This window comes from Rattus rattus, chromosome 16, assembly GCF_011064425.1.
Source record: "Rattus rattus isolate New Zealand chromosome 16, Rrattus_CSIRO_v1, whole genome shotgun sequence".
In the NCBI taxonomy this organism is placed as follows: domain Eukaryota; kingdom Metazoa; phylum Chordata; class Mammalia; order Rodentia; family Muridae; genus Rattus; species Rattus rattus.
In genome coordinates this window covers 18,384,062-18,402,044 of record NC_046169.1, presented here as the reverse complement: position 1 = coordinate 18,402,044, position 17,983 = coordinate 18,384,062, and the positions used below count along the sequence as shown (strand labels likewise).

Here is a 17,983-nt window from a genome sequence, read left to right as displayed (position 1 = left end):
GGCCAATCAGCTTGATGGCAGTGAAACCCCATTACACACACACACACTCACATGCACTCACATGCATACACATGCTCATACACGCGTATGCACGCGTGCGCGCGTGCGCGCACACACACACACACACACACATGCTCACAATTGCACACACACAGTCACACACATGGAAAAAATTGTGGAGTGCCTAGAGAGATGGCTCAGTGGTCATGAGCACTGTGTGTTCTTCCAGAGGAACCTGGTGTCAATTCCCAGCAACCACACGGAACCTCACAAATGCCCCTTTTCCCAGGGGAGCCACTGACACACACGAGGCACACAGACATTCAGGCAGGCAAAACATCATACACATAAAATAAAAATAAGTCTTTTTTAAAGCGTGCGCCGTGCGCCGTGTTTTTAGTTGGGGGGGCTGGGAATGTGGCTCAGTTGACAGAGTCTTTTTGTACCCAGAAGCCCTGAGTTTTACCTCCAGCACCAGGAAAACTGGGTGTGGTGGGGCACACCTGGGATCCCAATACCACGAAGACGGAGAGAAGAGGTCAGGGGTGCAAAGGTTGTCTTTGGCTACGTAGTGAGTTCGAGGCCATACTGGGCTACAAAAGATTTCATCCAAAACCAAACCAACCAACCAAACAAACAAACAAAAGGGCACCGTGGCGTCAGTGTTCTGAACGCAGCTGACGGGCTTTGCTCATGGTCCAGTGCTAACCTCACAGGAGTTTGGTAGAAGTTCTTTCTCCGAACGGGGTCTGATCCCTCGCTCCTCCAGAACCCACAGGAACTGCCTCGCCGTGGGTGCAGCAGCTCGGCAGAGGCATGAGGCTGAGACCAGCCGGAGGCACAAAAAAGCCCCCGGATGTTAGGTGGAGGTATCCCGGGCAGAGGTGCCAGAGTCGGGGAAATGAGTCAGAGAGAAGAGAACGAGGCGTGAGGCAAGAGTAAGAACAGTGAAGAAGCAAGAGCCACGAATTCAGAGACTGGCGTTGATTCGTTGATTCGGGAGCCACAAAGCAACCCTGGCCTGGAGAACAAAGAACAGGAATGGTGGCGCCTAATGCCGCCGCCCTGGAGCTGAGGAAGGAGACTGCGTGGTAGGATCTGATCCCAGACGCTGTGGGAGCTAGTCGGCACAGCCACAGCGGGACGCCGTTACATCTCCAAGGTAAACAGGCAATGTCTACGTGTCTGGCATGCAGAAGACAGGGAAGCATTTGTATTACAGAGGAGAGGCCTGCGGTAACCCTGTACCTGTACCTTAGTTGGCTTCAAGTTACTGACTTTGGAGGTCACGCCTAGGAGACACGCTTCTGGGGACATCTGTGTACAAGGCTCATCTGAGCAAGGGAGAGCACTCTGAATGCGGGCAGCACCATCCCATGGACCAGGAGTCCCAGACTGAAGGAAAAGTGGACACGGTCAGACAGCAAGCTGAGCCCAGCTTTCATCGTCACTTTCTGACTGTGGGGGTGTAATGTGACAACTGCTTCACCTTTGGCATACACGCCTTCTCTGATCTGAAGTTAGGCCACGGATCTCAGAGGCTGAGTCAAGCCCTACCTACCTCCCTGCAGTGCTCTCTCTCTCCCTCTCTCTCCTTCTACCTCCACCCCCTCTCTCTCAAACAGGTGAGAGGCAGGCTGTGCTCTGGAGACAGCTCTCAGTTTAGGAAACTGGCTTCTTCACACTCCCAGTCACCCACTCAAATCACTGTCAACTCCTTGCTGCCACTCCTAAAAAGCTATAAAGACCTTTCCCATGTCTAGGGAATTAGTCCAAAGAGACTCGCACACGGGCGTTGCTGGGAAATCACTCCGAAGGCTACTACGCTTTGAAGAGGCTCTTCTGGTCTCTCCCCTCCAACCTCCACGGTTTCTCCTTTCCTCATGCCCCACCCTGTGTGCCAGCCTGTCTGTATCTGTCTCTCTCTCTCTCTCTCTGTGTCTCTTTCTTTCTGTTTCTGTGTCTTCCTGTACATGTGTGTGTCTCCGTCTGTGTGTGTCTTTGTCTGTGTCTCTGTCTCTCTCTGTGTACCTGTGTCTGTCTGTCTGTCTGTCTGTCTGTCTGTCTGTCTGTCTGTCTCTCCCTCTCCTCTCTCTCTTAGTCCTGGTGAAGCTATTTCTTTCTAATGCTCTCCCTCCCACCTCGAGGCCCAATCATCACTCTGCATCCTTCTCATGCTAATGAGCCCTGTTGAAAGGAGTTGTGTCTGTGTCTTTCCCAAACTGACAGCTACAGCTTAGCTACTACTCCTCTTCACCCCTGCCCTGGGGGCTGTGAGTGTTTCCACACTCCACGAATGGAAACAAACCCCTTCCTCCTTCCTTAGGTTGTTACTGTCACAGCATCAAAAAAAAGTAAGGAACGGCCTGTCGGTGGTGATGCACGCCTTAAGTTCCAGCCTTCCAGAGGCAGAGGCAGGCAGATCTCTGTGTGTGTTGGAGGCCAGACTCTTTTACAGAACAAATTCCAGGGAGGCCAGGTCTACACAGAGAAACCCTGTTTGGAAAAAACCAAACAAACAGACAAACAGAATGAAATAAAAGTAAGGAATAGAGCGCCACCAGCTTTGCAGTAGATGACACCTGCCTTGCAGGTCATGATACAAATCCTTAAGTTAGGAACCAGAAGGCCTTGGGTCAGCAGATGTCTCATTGAAGACCTAATGGAGTGAGATAACTGGCCTACTTCTCTTCATACTACCTCTAACTCCTTTACAGTCTCAACCTTGGCATGGGACTCTACTCCACCCTCTGTGGAAGCAAGTTCTTTGTTGGACGAGGTAACCCAAGGATAACATGAATAGACTACCCTTCAAGGCTCTCTTCCCGACACCGCGACTGAAAATAGCAGGCCAGGAACATGCATCAGGAGAGTAGGCAGAGAACACAGGATTAACATATGAGGGTGGTGGCGGTGGGAGGGGGTGTCCTCCAGGGTATAAAGGAGCTTGCTGCCAAGCCTGCTGAGCTGAGTTTGATCCCTAAGACCTACAAGGGTCTTGATGAAACCATTTCTATATTTAGCTCTGGGATAAACTCTTCAGAACAAGAGCTGTGGTTTGTGTTGAAAGAAAAACTATTTCTATCCGGCTCTCTTTTGGTTTTCCATTCTATTACGTCATTTATTTCTTTGCATCTATGTGGGTGCTTTCGTGGAGGTCAGAGGACAGATTACAGAAGTCGGCTCTCTGGCTCTCCCCATCCACCATGTGGATCCATGGGGTCAAACTCAGGTCCCCAAGCTGCATACCTTCCCGTATTCCTCCCTTTTTAAAACTCATTAAGGGCTGGGGATTTAGCTCAGTGGTATGTACCTAGGAAGCGCAAGGCCCTGGGTTCGGTCCCCAGCCCGAAAAAAGAACCAAAAAAAAAAAAAAAAAAAAAAAACTCATTATGTCTAGCTTGTGTCTATAACCCCTGCTGCCCCCTAGTGGTAGATGTTTTGTGAGCAAAGCTATTGTTCCTTAGGGGGGCGGATTCATTTATTGGGCTTATAAAATGGATGGCTTCTTGATTACATATGATTATTTTTCAGGAGTATATGTAAATACTGTATAAATGTATACAGTGCATATATAAGTACTGGGGAGGAGGAATGGGACTGTAGCTCAGTGATAGACGTCTTAACCTTCCATGCACTTGGCTGTAGGCTCAATGACCAGTACTGCCAAAACAAAACATTGAAAAAGGAATATCTTGTCGTCGCCTCCTGGGACCCAGCGGACTGGGATTCAATCCCTGACTCTCGTCCCACCCGTTACTTTGTCGGCGAGCGACCTCACCTGCTAAAGCACTTGTAGCTCAGAAAAGGTGCTCCAGTTGTCCACCGTAAATACCTTTTCTCTGCCGGAAGCTCTTTTCAAACTGCAAAAGGCTAAGGCAGAGCTTAGTAAAAAAAAAAAAAAAAAAAAAAAAAAAAAAGTCATAGCGCATGCGTAGTTAAAGTAGACTCCTCTGCTTCCTCATCTTTATGTCCAATTCAGCTCCAGAAAGTGCTGGAACTGGCTTCTCGGCCAATTCAGGCAGGAAGAACCAAGTTCTAATCCTTTCTTGTACCATTTAGGGATCCTCCTAGACTCAGTCTCCTCTTTGGCATAGCAGAGACAAGTGTGTTTGAGAATTGGGTTCCATGGTCCGCAAGACGTCATATCATTACAGTGGGAAGGAATCGACTGAAAATGTATTCAGGGGTTGGGGATTTAGCTCAGTGGTAGAGCGCTTGCCTAGCAAGCGCAAGGCCCTGGGTTCGGTCCCTAGCTCTGAAAAAAAGAAAAGAAAAGAAAAAAGAAAATGTAATTCAGTTGGTAGCATGCTGGAGTCCATGGGTTCGAGCCCCTGAGGGAGGCGGTGCGCATCAAAAATTCCTGCAGGAGGTGGAGAACCAGAGTTCAGAGTCAATGTTTTAGCAAGAGGAAGACTTTCAAGGTCCCACTCCCTCTCTGGGGATCTACTAGTAATTTATGGTTGTCGGCAGGAAAGACATTTCCTTCAGTGGTGTAGCTACTGGTGCTCCACCAAGTAGTCACCTGTGCTCCACCAAGTGACTTTAATGAAACTCACTGGGTCGCAAAAATTAAAAAGAAATAAGAGGGGCTAGATGGCTCAGTGGTTAAGAGCCATCCGCCTGCTCTTCCAGAGGTCCTGAGTTCAATTCCCAGCAACTACATGGTGGCTCACAACCATCTGTAATGGGATCTGATGCCCTCTTCCGGTGTGACTACAGACAGCTACAGTGTACTCACATACGTTAAATAAATAAATAAGTAAATCTTTTTTTAAAAAGAAGTTAGAAGGGGGTTGGGGATTTAGCTCAGCGGTAGAGTGCTTGCCTAGCAAGCGCAAGGCCTTGGGTTTGGTCCCCAGCTCTGAAAAAAAGAAAAGAAAAGAAAAAAAAAAAAAAAACACCGGGGGTGGGGATTTAGCTCAGTGGTTAGCGCTTGCCTAGGAAGCGCAAGGCCCTGGGTTTGATCCCCAGCTCCGGAAAAAAAAAAAAAAACAAAACAAAACAAACAAAAAAAAAAAAAACATGGAAGCATAAGAGAAATTAAGGTAGGAAGGCAAGAGAGAGTAATGGAGCTGTAATCAAATATGATCAAAATACATCATACACATGTAAGAAAATGTCATAATGAAGCCATTGTTATTATTACAAATGAATTATTATTACAAATGTATACTGAAAAAAACTTTAAAGGGAGCCTTCGAGAAGGCTGAGAGTAAAGGTGCTTGTGTGCACACCTACAACACTCTCTTACTGAGGCAAAAGCCAATAAAATCTAAAAAATAAAAGCGAAAAAATTAAAAAGGGCTAGAGAAATGGCTCAGTGGGTAAAGGCACTTGCTGCCAAGCCTGATTACCCAAATCCAATACCCTGGAGCCACTGGTGGAAGAAGAGAACAAACTCCCTTAAGTTGTCATCCACCCTCCACACGCGTTGCATGCCTCTCTCCACACGCAAACAAAAAAATAGATGTAATTAAATGGTTATGGGGGTGTTTTGTTTGTTTGTTTGTTTGTTTGTTTGTTTTAATTAAAGATGAAGAAAGAAGCTGAAGTCTGGGCAAGAATACTCCTGAGGAGGCAGCCTGCGCAGCCCCCGTGGGTGAGCTGGAACTACAACTCCCGGCCTCCTTTAGGCGAGTAAGGGTGGATGACTCCACAGGATTGGGCATCCCCCCAAGAGGGCGGGGTTTGAGGAGAGGCCAGTCTTCCGCTGTTGCCATGGGAGACCGCCGCAAGGAGGCGGAAATTGCCGAGGAAGGCGGGGAGTGCCGAGGCGGCACGCGGGAAGGTCTCGCGGCCATGGCGGCCTCGGGGCCCGCGAGTCGCTTCTGGTGCTCGTGTCCGGAGGTGCCCTCCGCCACATTCTTCACCGCCCTGCTCTCGCTGCTGGTGTCGGGCCCCCGCCTGTTCCTGTTGCAGCCGCCTCTGGCGCCCTCGGGGCTGTCTCTGCGCTCCGAGGCCCTGCGCAACTGGCAAGGTGAGCAGAGGCGGGGCGGGGATGGCGCGCTTCCTCAGCCCGCAGACTCCCGGGTCTCAGCTCTCCAGCCTCACTGCCAGCCAACCCCACCATCCGTGCCCACCATCATTCTCCCCACTTGGAGCTCCCGCATGTCTTGTCCAAAGCCGTATCATTTCCGCCAACTCTTTCCCTACCCAGAATCGCCCCCTTCCGTGTTACCCCAGGTCCATTCATTCTTTAGTCTCCAGGGTGAATACACTTCCTGAGCTTTATAAACACGTTTTATAAACACAAACCCCATCTGCTGAAGGCCCGAGCCGCACAGGAACAAATCAAACCTCTCTCACCTTCATCGTGACAATTGAACCTCGTCTCTTGCCACCCCAATGAATGGCTTTTCCTCTTGACTCCCGGGAATTCTCTGCTGCGTCTTTAACTTAATCCTGACTCTAAATTCCAGCCCACAGAAGAAGCCCCTGGTAAAGTGTTTGTTTTCTCAGGGGAGAGAAATTTCTCAGACCAATGAAGTCTGTAATTATCCTTTTGTAAAAGACAAGATTCCTAGTCTTTGTTTCTTCCTAATTCTTTCCTGGGAAATCCCTGTTGCTTTTCTAACGTTAACAGAGGCCTGCGCATTCATTTCAGGTAATCCTCACTGCGATTTCATGACAGGCCATATTAAATTGCCTGTTTACCAGAAGCTGTGGTTGAATACAGAGAATCGCAAAGCTAATACATCATAATATTAAGATAGGAACCCCGCATTTTGTTTCTAGTATGGTGATTTAGAACTAAGGCTTTGAGCATAATTTCCATACCTTTAGACAGATGGATACGTATGCATTTATTTATATGCTTGTGTGTACACATGTGGAGGTCAGAAGACAGCCTGGCAGGAGTCTTTCTCTTCTTCTCCCATATAGGTCCTGGGAATCAAACTCAGGTCTTTGGGATTGGCAGCAAGCACTTCTACCTGTTGAGCCATCCCATCAGCTCCCTAAATCTTACAGAGTTGCATGTAGAGTCTTTTCCTAGTTACCATGAAATTTCAATTTGGGATGTATCCAGCAAATAAACTGGAGCTAGTCTCACAAGGGTGTTATGGTTTCCTGCTTAAAGCTGGAACTTCTCTCCTGTTGTAATGCATGAAGCAGTTCTTACGGTGAGCTAAATGCCAGTGTAGATAGGCACACAACCTCTGCCTGGTTTTGTGTGTGTGTGTGTGTGTGTGTGTGTGTGTGTGTGTGTGTGTGTGTTGTTTTCACTTTGAAACAAAGGACTTGCCATTTATTTACCCCAGAACTCATTATGCAGTCCAGGGTGGCTCCAAGCCTGTGATCCTCCTGCCTCACCCTTCTGACTACTAGAACAGAGACATGCATCACCGTGCTTACTTAACCTTATTTGTCTGAGCATGGTGTCCATGAACAGGTAGAGATACGGTTACATAAGGGACCTTTGAAGGCCTCAAGTCTGACCGTGTTATTTTATAATTAGGAAATTAAAGCTGTGAGGCCATGGACCTTGGACTTAACTCAGGCAGCCTGGTTATGATAACGCCAACACACACACATGCGCGCGCACACACACACCACTCTAAGTCTTACGGCCCTAAGGATGACACCATCACTTCATCCATCTCCCTCTGGCATGTTAGGGTTCCAGCCCTCAGAAATAAATAAGTACACGAGAGGGTCAGGTGTGGTGATATTTACCTTTAATCCCAGCACTGGGCGGACAGATCTCTATGAGTTTGAGGCCAGCCTGGTCTCCATAGGGAGTTCCAGGCCAAGCAGGGCTATAGAATAAGACCCTGTCTCAAAAAACAAACAAAAAAGGAAATTAGAGCCCTGGAAGGTGGCTCAGCGAGTACCTTGCTGCCAAGTGTGAGAACTGGGGTTTGATCTCTGGAACTTTCGTGGTAGAACTTCCGAAGGTTTTCCTCTGATCATGTACTCTCATATACCCACAAATAAATAGACATAATTTTTAAAAACTATGTACGTTAGCAATAACTTATATTTGAAGGGAGTGTGGAAACCAAATATGGCAGACACTTGTAGTCCCAGCACTCAAAAGGCTGAGGCAGGAGGATCGTGAGTTCGCAGCTGGTCTGGGCTCCACATTTAAACCTTGCATCCTAAAGGAAGGCCAAATGATCCCAGCCCTCAGGAAGCCGGAACCAACCTGGTTTATACAGCAGTGCATACCCCGGACAGGGCTGCGGAGTGAGACCTTGTCTCACTACAGAGAGAGAGAAGGGCTTTCCTTGCTATTTTATGGCCTATAAATCTTGGCTGCACCTGTAAAGCTGGAAAAACACTCTCTAAGAAGACTTACTTAATCTATGTCTATTAGTAATGATAATTTTATGGTCGTTAAAATTCCTCCTTCCTTTTTTCTCCCGAACAGCCTCTATGGATGGAGAAGCCAGAATCCCAGCTGAGTTGACTGGCCCTCAGAGTGTTAAGTGAGACCCCATTCAGTAGACCCTGAAGCTGTCACAATTAATTAGCCCTCACACTGCCTAGTGAGGTAGGTCACTATTAAAATCCCAAAGGAGGAGGGCTGGAGAGATGGCTGCTCTTGCAGAGGACCCAAGTTTGGTTCTCAGCATTCCACATGGTCACAGTGCCCGTAACTCCAGTTCCAGGAGATCCCACACCCTCGTCTGGCCTCCACAGATACCTGCATGCAAGTAGTATACACAGACACACAACAACAAAACACAACAACAAAACACATCTTTAAAAGAAAACCTGAAAGAGTGTTGTTATACAGCACTGGACGTGTTCAGAAACCACTCCCAGTTTTCAAGTTATCTTTTTCACACATAGACGTTGGTCTCCATAACCTCCGCTCCAGGGCTGGGAAAGAATGGAGACGTCGTATGTTCATGCTTTGAATCATGGGAACTGGTTTTGATAGCCAGGGCTTCAGGGCCAGGAAGGAACAGAAACTATATTATATACTTATGCCTTGAATCATGGACACTTTCCTGTTGTGTTTTTTTGTTTTTTTATTGTTGAGACAGGATTCCAGGTAGTCCAAGCCGGCTTTAAATTCACAGTATAGCCGAGAACGACCTTGAACTTGTGACCTGTCTGTCTAGCTCCTAAGCGCTGGCATAAGTGTGCACCACCACTTCCTGTGCGAGGTGTCTGCAGTGCTAGCAATGGAAGCCAGGGCTTTGTGCATCCTGCCAAGCTCCTGACCCACTGAGCTACAGCCCAGCGTCAATGCTGCCTCCCCGCTGGCTTGGGACCTGGCTTCCCCTGGTGGGAGCAGCACTGCCTTGGACCACTAACCGGACCATCTTCAGTTTACAGGCTGGTGACCTACATCTTCGTCTACGAGAACCCAGTCTCCCTGCTCTGTGGCGCCATCATCATCTGGCGCTTTGCTGGCAACTTCGAGAAGAGCGTGGGCACCGTTCGCCATTGCTTCTTCACCTTGATCTTTACCGTCTTCTCCGCCATCATCTACCTGTCATTCGAGTCCGTGTCGTCGCTGTCTAAGCTAGGGGAGGTGGAGGATGCCAGAGGCTTCACCCCAGTAGCTTTCGCCATGCTGGGAGTCACCTCAGTCCGCTCTCGCATGAGGCGGGCCCTGGTGTTCGGTGTGGTGGTGCCTTCTGTCCTTGTACCGTGGCTGCTGCTGTGTGCCTCCTGGCTTATCCCTCAGACCTCCTTCCTCAGTAACGTCTCTGGCCTTTTGATAGGCCTATCATGTATCCTTCCTGGGAGGGAGCTGCAGAGGGGAGCTGCAGCAGAGGGCAAACCCACGTGGACGCTGTGGGGTGCCAGGTACACAGCCTTAGGCTCCTACACAAGCAGCCTGGGCTTGCGCTCCAGCTTGGAAAACCTGAGAGCCTTGGGCAGCTCTCTGGACCAGAACTCATCTGGAAAATACAAATATGGCTGCCTGCCCAGGCCACCTCAGCTCAGCTAGTTAGCAGTTTAGGCTTAATTGCACCAGTGTGACTGTTTTTTTTTTTTTTTTTTTTCCTTGTAAACTGAGGTGTAATCTACTCAACTAACCGTAGTGTAAGGTTTCACTGGAAGAGGGCTAGGAAAATGGCTTCCTCAGTAAGGCACTTGTGAGAACTTGAGGACGCAGCCATATCCCTGGACCTTAAACCATAATCCCTGCACTGTGGAGATAGAGACAGGTGTCCCTAGTGCTCACGGGGCCACCAGCCTAGCCTAGTTGGGTTCCAGATGAAGTGAGAGACCCTAATACTTCTGAGGATGAACACCAAGGTGGGCCGCTGGCCTCCACACACACAGTGTTGGACGGATCTGAGATGCCCATCGCCTTGATGTTAGTGGAAGGGTTAAGAAACTGACTGGGCTTGTTGATATTCTCTTCTGTCTTTGCAGGGTGAGGAGCATGAAGCTCGGGCATAGTGTGTGAGTCACAGGCACTCTACCACTGAGCTACATCTCAGCCCTTGCTTTTCTTTAGCTCCGAGGGAAAGTCTCTGTAACTGGGCCTTGCTAGAAGGCCTCAAGCTCAAGACCCACCTCAGTCTCCTGAGTGCAGGATTGCTGGCTCACTGCCACACCTGGTGCCACACCCCATTTATAACTTTCTGGTGTGTGCTTTCCTTTGTTTTAAGACTTGTTTTTATTGATGAGTAAGTCTATGGTTATGTGCACCTGCATGCTGATAGTTGAGGAGGACAGGAAAGGGTGACAGGTTCCCCTGGATTTGGAGTTACAGGTGGTGGTGAGCTGCCCTGTGGGTGATGGGGACTGAACTTGGATCGTCTAGATTGGCAATTTGCACTTTTAAGTGTGGAGCCATCTTTAGATCCCCTATCCTCAAAAGGTAACTCCTTCTTGAGATGGGGGTCTCGCTATGTAACCTTGGATGACCTGAAACTCACTCTGTAGTCCACAATGTCCTGAAGCTCATATCAATCTGCCTGCCTCCTCCTGCATTCTGGATTAAAGTGGCAGGTATATGCACCACACCCAGCTTGCCTCTTGTAGTTCTGAGGTAAGGTGTAAGGTAGCCTAGTTGGGCCTGGAACTGCCTGAGGCAGAGGAGTAGCTGGGATTACAGCCCATTACCTTAACCATCTGTTTAGGCAGGACTAGGGATCCAACATAGGCCCTCTAGTACATCAGCCTGGTCATCACCCACTTAGCTACATGGCCAGCACTGCCTTCTCTGGCATTTATTAGGGACTGAGCCTCCCTAATGAGGAATTCCGAGATCCAGAATGCTTCAAAGTCTGAAACACCTCATGTGTTAACATGACACAGAACACTGCTCCTGAGCTGACTGTACAAATGGGAGTAAGTAGATGCACCCGGAGTCCATGTGACGTCATCTCAGGCTGCTGAGGCACAGGTAAAACCTGTGGAATTTGCCATGCGTATGCAAGCATTCGAATAACCCATAAGACCTGAGCTATTTCACCCCAACTGTTTTGTACAAGAAATAGTCTATTCGACCTTTGCTTACCTTTTGGTGCAAGCATAAGACAGATGCTTAATGTTTGGTGCAGCATGGCTACTGAGGTGGCCCAGTGGGTAAAAGTGACTGCTGCTAGACCTGACTACCTGTAGAGTGTGATCCCTGGGACCTTCATGGTGGAAGGAGAATTAATTCCAATTGCACAGTTATTCTCCAAGCCTCCTCACTCACACAAACACATACACACTGTGGCACACTCATACCCATGAGCATATACATACTTACAAAAGAAGTGTAATTAATATTTGTTGAAGGGCATATGAGACGGTTGTACTTTTATAGCTCTGCAAGCAGTGATCGGCCACAGCAGAGATGATGACCACATTGAGAAGATGCTTCTGGAGAAGCCACAATGAAACTTGGTGGTGGTGCAGCCCTCAGATCTCAGCACTCAGGGGTTTGAGGCCAGACAAGGCTCCCTCCTCCCTCAACAAAAGACCACATGAAGTATACACTGAGGCAGGGCACCTTTGACCTGGAGCAAAAGTCTAGGACTGTACCAGTCTGTGCATTAGATTAAGACTGTCTTGTGACTGGTGGCTGTGTTGCAAGGCTCAGGTACATGTGAATTCAAACACACATCCCACATGGCATTGTTCCCTGTGGGGTACATGGATGGGAATGTTGGACTCTGCAGAGACTGACACCTGTACCCCCCAGGGGCTGGGCCTGGGGTGGGGGAGGTGTCAGCGGCCTCCCTCCCTCCTGCTGCCTTCAGTTTTACTTAATAACCTACCTCAGATGGCCTCACCTACTGCTACTCCCTCGACCTCTCTGAGCGAGTAGCCCTGAAGCTTGATCAGAAGTTTCCCTTCAGTGTTATGAGGAGGATTCCCTTGTTCAAGTACATCTCAGGTTCTTCTGCCGAAAGAAGAGCAGCCCAGAGCCGTAGGTGAGTGATGGATTCCCTCCCCTTTTTGGTTGCATGGTCAGTTTCAGTGATGGGGCAGGACCCAAGGCCTTTGACACGTGTCAGGCACCCTTGCCTTTGGTAACTCAATGTAATAGATAGTCAGGGTTGGTTTTGAACTCCCATCTGTACCTTTCTGATACCAAGCTGTAGGTAGAATCCCACAAAGGCTCTCAATTGTCCAAGAGCAACTACAGAGTCAGTGAGGGTGTGGCTGGTTCACTGTGGATACGGGAGGGAACACAGTTTCTCAGCTTTGTCCAACTAAAGGTTGTAGTTCTAGTTCAGCATAGAATCCCCCAGTGAGGGACTGGGGGCGTGGCTCAGTGGTAGAGCCCCTGCCTAGAATCCCCCAGGGAGGGGCTGGGGGCGTGGCTCAGTGGTAGAGCACCTGCCTAGAATCCCCCAGTGAGGGACTGGGGGCGTGGCTCAGTGGTAGAGCCCCTGCCTAGAATCCCCCAGTGAGGGACTGGGGGCGTGGCTCAGTGGGAGAGCCCCTGCCTAGAATCCCCCAGGGAGGGGCTGGGGGCGTGGCTAAGTGGGAGAGCCCCTGCCTAGAATCCCCCAGTGAAGGACTGGGGGCATGGCTCAGTGGCAGAGCCCCTGCCTAGAATCCCCCAGGGAGGGGCTTGGGGTGTGGCTCAGTGGCAGAGCCCCTGCCTAATTCACAGGAACACCTGGGTTCCAGCACTTCAAGTAAGGAAAGGAAATCTGCACAAATATCTTCTGAACATGGCTGCTGCCCCATGGGGGCGGGGAGGGGGAGAGGATGAGCCTATATGGCCAAAGACACTTGTATGTAATTTTGAGTGATTTGTGGGTAGGTAATAGTCTTAACACTGCTTAGTCGGCAAACACTGTGGGGTAGCACTGGGCTGTGGCAGTTAGCCATGTTTAAACAGTCTGCTCAGTAGGTGATAGGGCAGAAGACTTGAAAGGAGAGTTTCTTGGCCTCTGTATAAAAGCAAGTGAGGCTGACTTTTTCCTGTCTGGGCTTGTTTGCCCTTAAAAACTAATAGGCGAGCCACCAGAACTTATGGGGCTTCACACCTTTATAGAAGAGGCCAGGGAGGACATGTTCCCAGATAACATGGGTCTCCAGCCTACAAGTCCCCTTTCCCATACTGCCTCTGCTGCTTGTGTTATGCCAGCCTGTGCCCCCTCCACAGTTACAGCACTTCCCTTCTGTGCTGCCTCCCAGAGAAGACCCTTGTGAGAAATGAGCGGGCTCTGTCTTTTACACCCTCTCCTAGCTGTGGGCTGTTTCCCTCCGTTCCCAATGTCTGCAGCAAGCTTTGTTGAACAGTGATGGGGTAGGGTCACAAGCCCCAGCTTACACTCTCCTGGTGAATGGAGCTGCCCTGGGACCCAGAGGAAAGTTCTACTCTGAGTTACACTTGCTCACTGGGAAGCTTGGTCACCTGGTCCCAGGTCCGACCCTGGACACGTGGGCCGGATAGCGCCTAGTGTTCCTTGTGTTCCTCACGTGGCTGATGGTCGGTGACTGCCAAGATTGGCTGCAGGAATCAGAACAGAACATGATGTTTCAGGTGTGCGAACAGTCACCGGAGAGCATTATAACAGAACATGTGTGTTTATTTTAGGAAGCTGCCTTGTGGGTTGTTCTGTCTAAATCGACCTTGTTTAGAAGATTGGCTTGGCTTAGAGTTTGAGTGGTTTGCTGTATAATAAAAATTAGAGACAGTTAAAAATTAAAAATTGAAAAGGTGCCCGCAAGATGGCTTAGTGGATAAAGACATCTGCTTCCAAGTGTGAGAGCCTGAGGGACTTCCCTGGAAAGTTCTCTGAACACACACACACACACACACACACACACACACACACACACACACACACACACACACACACACACACACACACACACACACACACACACACACACACACACACACACACACACACACACACACACACACACACACACACCACAAATGGGAAATAATTTTAAAAGGCTGGAGGATATCATTGTAATACACATCTTTTAGGGAGACAGATCTCTGTTAGTTCCAGGCTAGCCTGGTCTACATAGAGAGTTCCAGAAAAAAGGAGAAAAGTGCTCCCAGAAGCAGGAGTTGGGCTAGTGGGCTGGGGTAGAAATTAGGGCTTGGCATATACTAAGCAAATGCTTCACCACTGAACCATTCTCCAGCCCCAAGGGGAAAGTAAATTTTTCTGTATTTTCAATTTTGTTTGTTTGTTTGTGGGTGTGGGTGGGTGTTTACCTCTCTAGTTGGTGATGTGAACCTGGGGAGTAGCGCCTGAAGATGAGAAGGACTAGTCTCATGCCACAGTCGACTTCATTCAGAGCATCAGTTTATACCCTGGGGGTTAAGACGAGTCACACGAGTAAGGTGTTCAACACAAGGACAGGCCGCACGTGGTGAAAGCATGTTACACACAGGCATGAGACTGACGACTGCTGAAGTAAAGGCACTTCCAGGAGGAACGTGGAAACACATGCAAGAGCAGTTCTGTTTTGAAGAAACTGAGGTCACAAGACTCTGACCTTGTTTTCTCAGAATTTTCTCACAAGCGCTGAGAACCCTCACAGGACTCCATTCTTAGACGTTGCTCTGACGTGCGCACTCGTGCCCAGTATGCACGAATTCCTAGATGTCACCCTGAGCGCTGCACTGCAGGCGCAGTGGCTCTCTCCTGCAATGCCCCACCATGTCTGTAATCTAAATGTTCTGAGGATACAGGTAGGAGCCACAGTTCACGGTCATCTTTCTCTACACTGAGAATTCAAGGAAGCCTAAACGACATGAAACCCTGTTCCCCAACCACCAAAGTCAGTCTTTCTTCTCCCTTGAAACCTAGTCTGGCTATGATCCCACCCATGCTATCTCAGGAAATGGCACTGCGTACCTTGTCCCTAGCAGAGTCACTGTCTTCTCTCTTATTCCTTTCCAGGCTGAACCCTCCACCTGGCTCCTACCCCACACAGGGTTGCCACACTCATCTGACTCCAAGTCATCCTGTCACCCAGATGCAGCATGCTAGTGGCCAGAACCTGGCCTCCTGGCCTCCCGGACACATGCCCAGCCTACCTCCGTACCAGCCTGCTTCTGGCCTCTGTTATGTGCAGAACCACTTTGGTCCTAACCCCAATGCCTCCAGCGTGTACCCAGCATCTGCAGGGACCTCCCAGGGGCTGCAGCCTCCCTCCCCCATCAGCTGTCCTGGCTCTGTGTATTCCGGGGTCCTGGGCACTCCAGGGGCTACAGGCTCCAAGGAGTCTTCTAAGGTAGCCATGCCCTAACCAATCTGCAGAGGGGGCTTCCACCATGTTGGACAGAGAAAAGTCCTATCTGAGAAGTTAAGAATTATTTATTGAAGCCAGGGCATGCCGGCCTGTCATCCCAGCTGGGTAGGGGGTTGAGTTATGTCAAAAGGTCAAGGCCTGTGTGGGCTCCAGAGCAAGTGCAAGGCCAGCCTAGGCTATGTATAACAAGACCCTGTCTCAGAATTAGTAACACTGGCTGGGACTGACTGGGGCTCTGTGGTAGAGTGCTTACTTAGCATAATTAAGGCCTGAGTCCTCAGCTCCACAAAAACAAAAAAGAGTTACTAATTAGATACCTCTATGTGCCAGCTCTGTTGAGTACTTTGGTAAGTGTCGCTCTCTGTGGCATTTCCCCTCCAGGCAGCTCTAGAAAGTAAAGGTTACTGGCCCAGCTTTCAGAAGCAAACGGTAAAGCTCGGCATGGTGAGACATGCCTGGAATCTCAGCTACACCGTGGGTTTGAGGCTAGCCCCTCAACAAATGTGAGAATTAGATATTCTCGAAGGATCCAACGATACTGCTCGGTTTCTTGGTTCCTAATCCAATGTCCTGAGAAGGCGCTGTTGTCATCGGCTGCCAGAGACTTGCCGTCCTACCCATCCCATCCTGCTCAGTGCCCATGGGTCCTTGCTTGTGTCTGGTGTGACTGTGTACCGGGCAGTCTGTGTAACATCGTCTTCCCACAGCCATCCCTGATGGGACTTCTGCCAGACTGGTGCCCTGCAGCAGCAGGCTGGTGATCCACCCTGTGAGTTACCTCTGTATAAAAACCAGCCTCCAACCTGCCAGTGGTGTGTGGCTTACTTGTGTTCAGTCCAGGGCGGGCAATGGTTACAACAACAGTAGTGGGTGTGGTGACAAAAAGCTTCAAGGAGCCAGGATCGCATGGAGTCTGCTGTCTGCTCAGCAGTCTGCAGTGAGGACCTGACCGGGAAGTGGGTGGAAGCGGTGAAGTAGAGAGTTGACCAACCCAGGGATGGGTACAGCAGGTTGATGAGAGACTGTCTCATAAAAGAATTTTCTTCTTAGTAAAAATAAGCTGAGCATGGTGGCACGTGCCTTAAATCTCAGCGTGTAGGAGGCCCAGACAGTGGATCTGAGTTTGAAGCCAACCTGGTCTACATATTGAGTTCTGGGACATCCAAGGCTACATAGTGAGACCCTGCCTCTAAAAGTAAAAGAAAGCCAGGTACCTGCCTTTAATCCCAGCACTTGAGGGAGATCTCTAAAGTCAGCTGACCTACGTGACCAGTCCCAGGCTGGGGGAGTGGCTTAGTGATAGACTGCCTGTCTGGCCTACAAATGACCCTGGGTTTCATCTCTAGTACTTAAGGGCAAAGCCACGGTATCACAAGGTGTTTTAGATCTGGTGCATGGCCTTCACAGCCAGGAGCTATATGGCCTGCTCTGGGCTGCCTATGAGGGGCCCTAAGTATTCCCCATCCCACTCTTCCAGAGAGCACACCTAGGTGGCCTTTGAAACCCACTGGCAAGCGACTAAGGTATGACATGACTAGGGATGGAACTATTGGGTGTGAGTTAGGAGACTTGAGTTCACAGCCAAGGGACCAGGCATCCAGGTGCATCTAGGCCACAGCTGGAATCTGATGGAACCCTGGGCTTTGAATTCCAGCCGTGGCTAGCATTTTAGCTGTAGTGGCACTTCCTGAGTACACCCAGAGGCATGCTCTTAGGCATGGCCCCTCCACTCCGGTGTGGAGGCCTGGAGGTAGGTGTGATGGGTACCTGCTTTCAGTATAGACAGGCTTGTGTGTCCTGGTTTCTCTGGCCTTCCTGCAAGGGTGGTTCACTGGCCAGAGCTGTGAACACCAAGTCCCCTGGCGGCTGAACTGAGAATTGTCAGGTCCTCCTCTATGCCCTAGCTGCTGGCTTTACTGATGGGCTCCGGGGTGCAGAGGAATTGGTAACACAAGGGCAGAGCTGGACTCCAACTTCCTACTGCCCCATACTGATCAACTGCCCCTCGATCTCCATTCCTGGGGCCTTTACATGATCTGGAACCAATCAGTACACAGGCAACCTGAAGTTAGACCAAAGCGGAACCATCTGTGTTTCTTAGAGCCTGCCCACAGGGTCCTGCTTTCCTGACTTTCGCAAGCAGCCTTTGCCTGGTTTCACCACAAATCTACTTCCCTGGGGCTCTGAGTCGAAATCTTGGTGGATGGAATCTTTCCCTCCTCTAGGCCCAGAAAAGGGTCTGCCCTGGGGGGGAGGAATTTTCAGTGTCTTGATATACTCTTGGAGATAACCTCCGGCCACATGTGTTCCATAAGACCCCTAGGGTCTTGGGGGTCCC

At 49.7% G+C, this 17,983-nt stretch overlaps 1 protein-coding gene across 2 annotated transcripts; it reads left to right on the top strand.

The window, feature by feature from the left end:
• The first annotated feature begins 5,752 nt into the window (after positions 1-5,752).
• Positions 5,753-16,454, top strand: Rhbdd2 (rhomboid domain containing 2). 2 transcript variants are annotated; one of them, XM_032886784.1, is made up of 4 exons: positions 5,753-5,980; positions 9,285-9,692; positions 12,191-12,341; positions 15,294-16,454. In XM_032886784.1, exons 1-4 carry the CDS (start codon positions 5,803-5,805, stop codon positions 15,640-15,642), a joined length of 1,086 nt encoding a protein of 361 aa, XP_032742675.1. In that variant the 5' UTR covers positions 5,753-5,802; the 3' UTR covers positions 15,643-16,454. The 2 variants fall into 2 exon arrangements, with proteins under 2 accessions (XP_032742675.1, XP_032742676.1); XM_032886785.1 differs by having other exon boundaries at positions 5,757-5,980; positions 9,292-9,692.
• The last annotated feature ends 1,529 nt before the right edge of the window (positions 16,455-17,983 follow it).

Excerpts from the sequence above, each read along its gene's own strand:
- Rhbdd2 (XM_032886784.1), top strand. The coding sequence starts at position 5,803 with ATGGCGGCCTCGGGGCCCGCGAGTCGCTTCTGGTGCTCGTGTCCGGAG. Across the intron at positions 9,693-12,190 it reads CCTTTTGATAGGCCTATCAT|ATGGCCTCACCTACTGCTAC; the intron begins GTATCCTTCCTG and ends AACCTACCTCAG. Across the intron at positions 12,342-15,293 it reads AGAGCAGCCCAGAGCCGTAG|GCTGAACCCTCCACCTGGCT; the intron begins GTGAGTGATGGA and ends ATTCCTTTCCAG.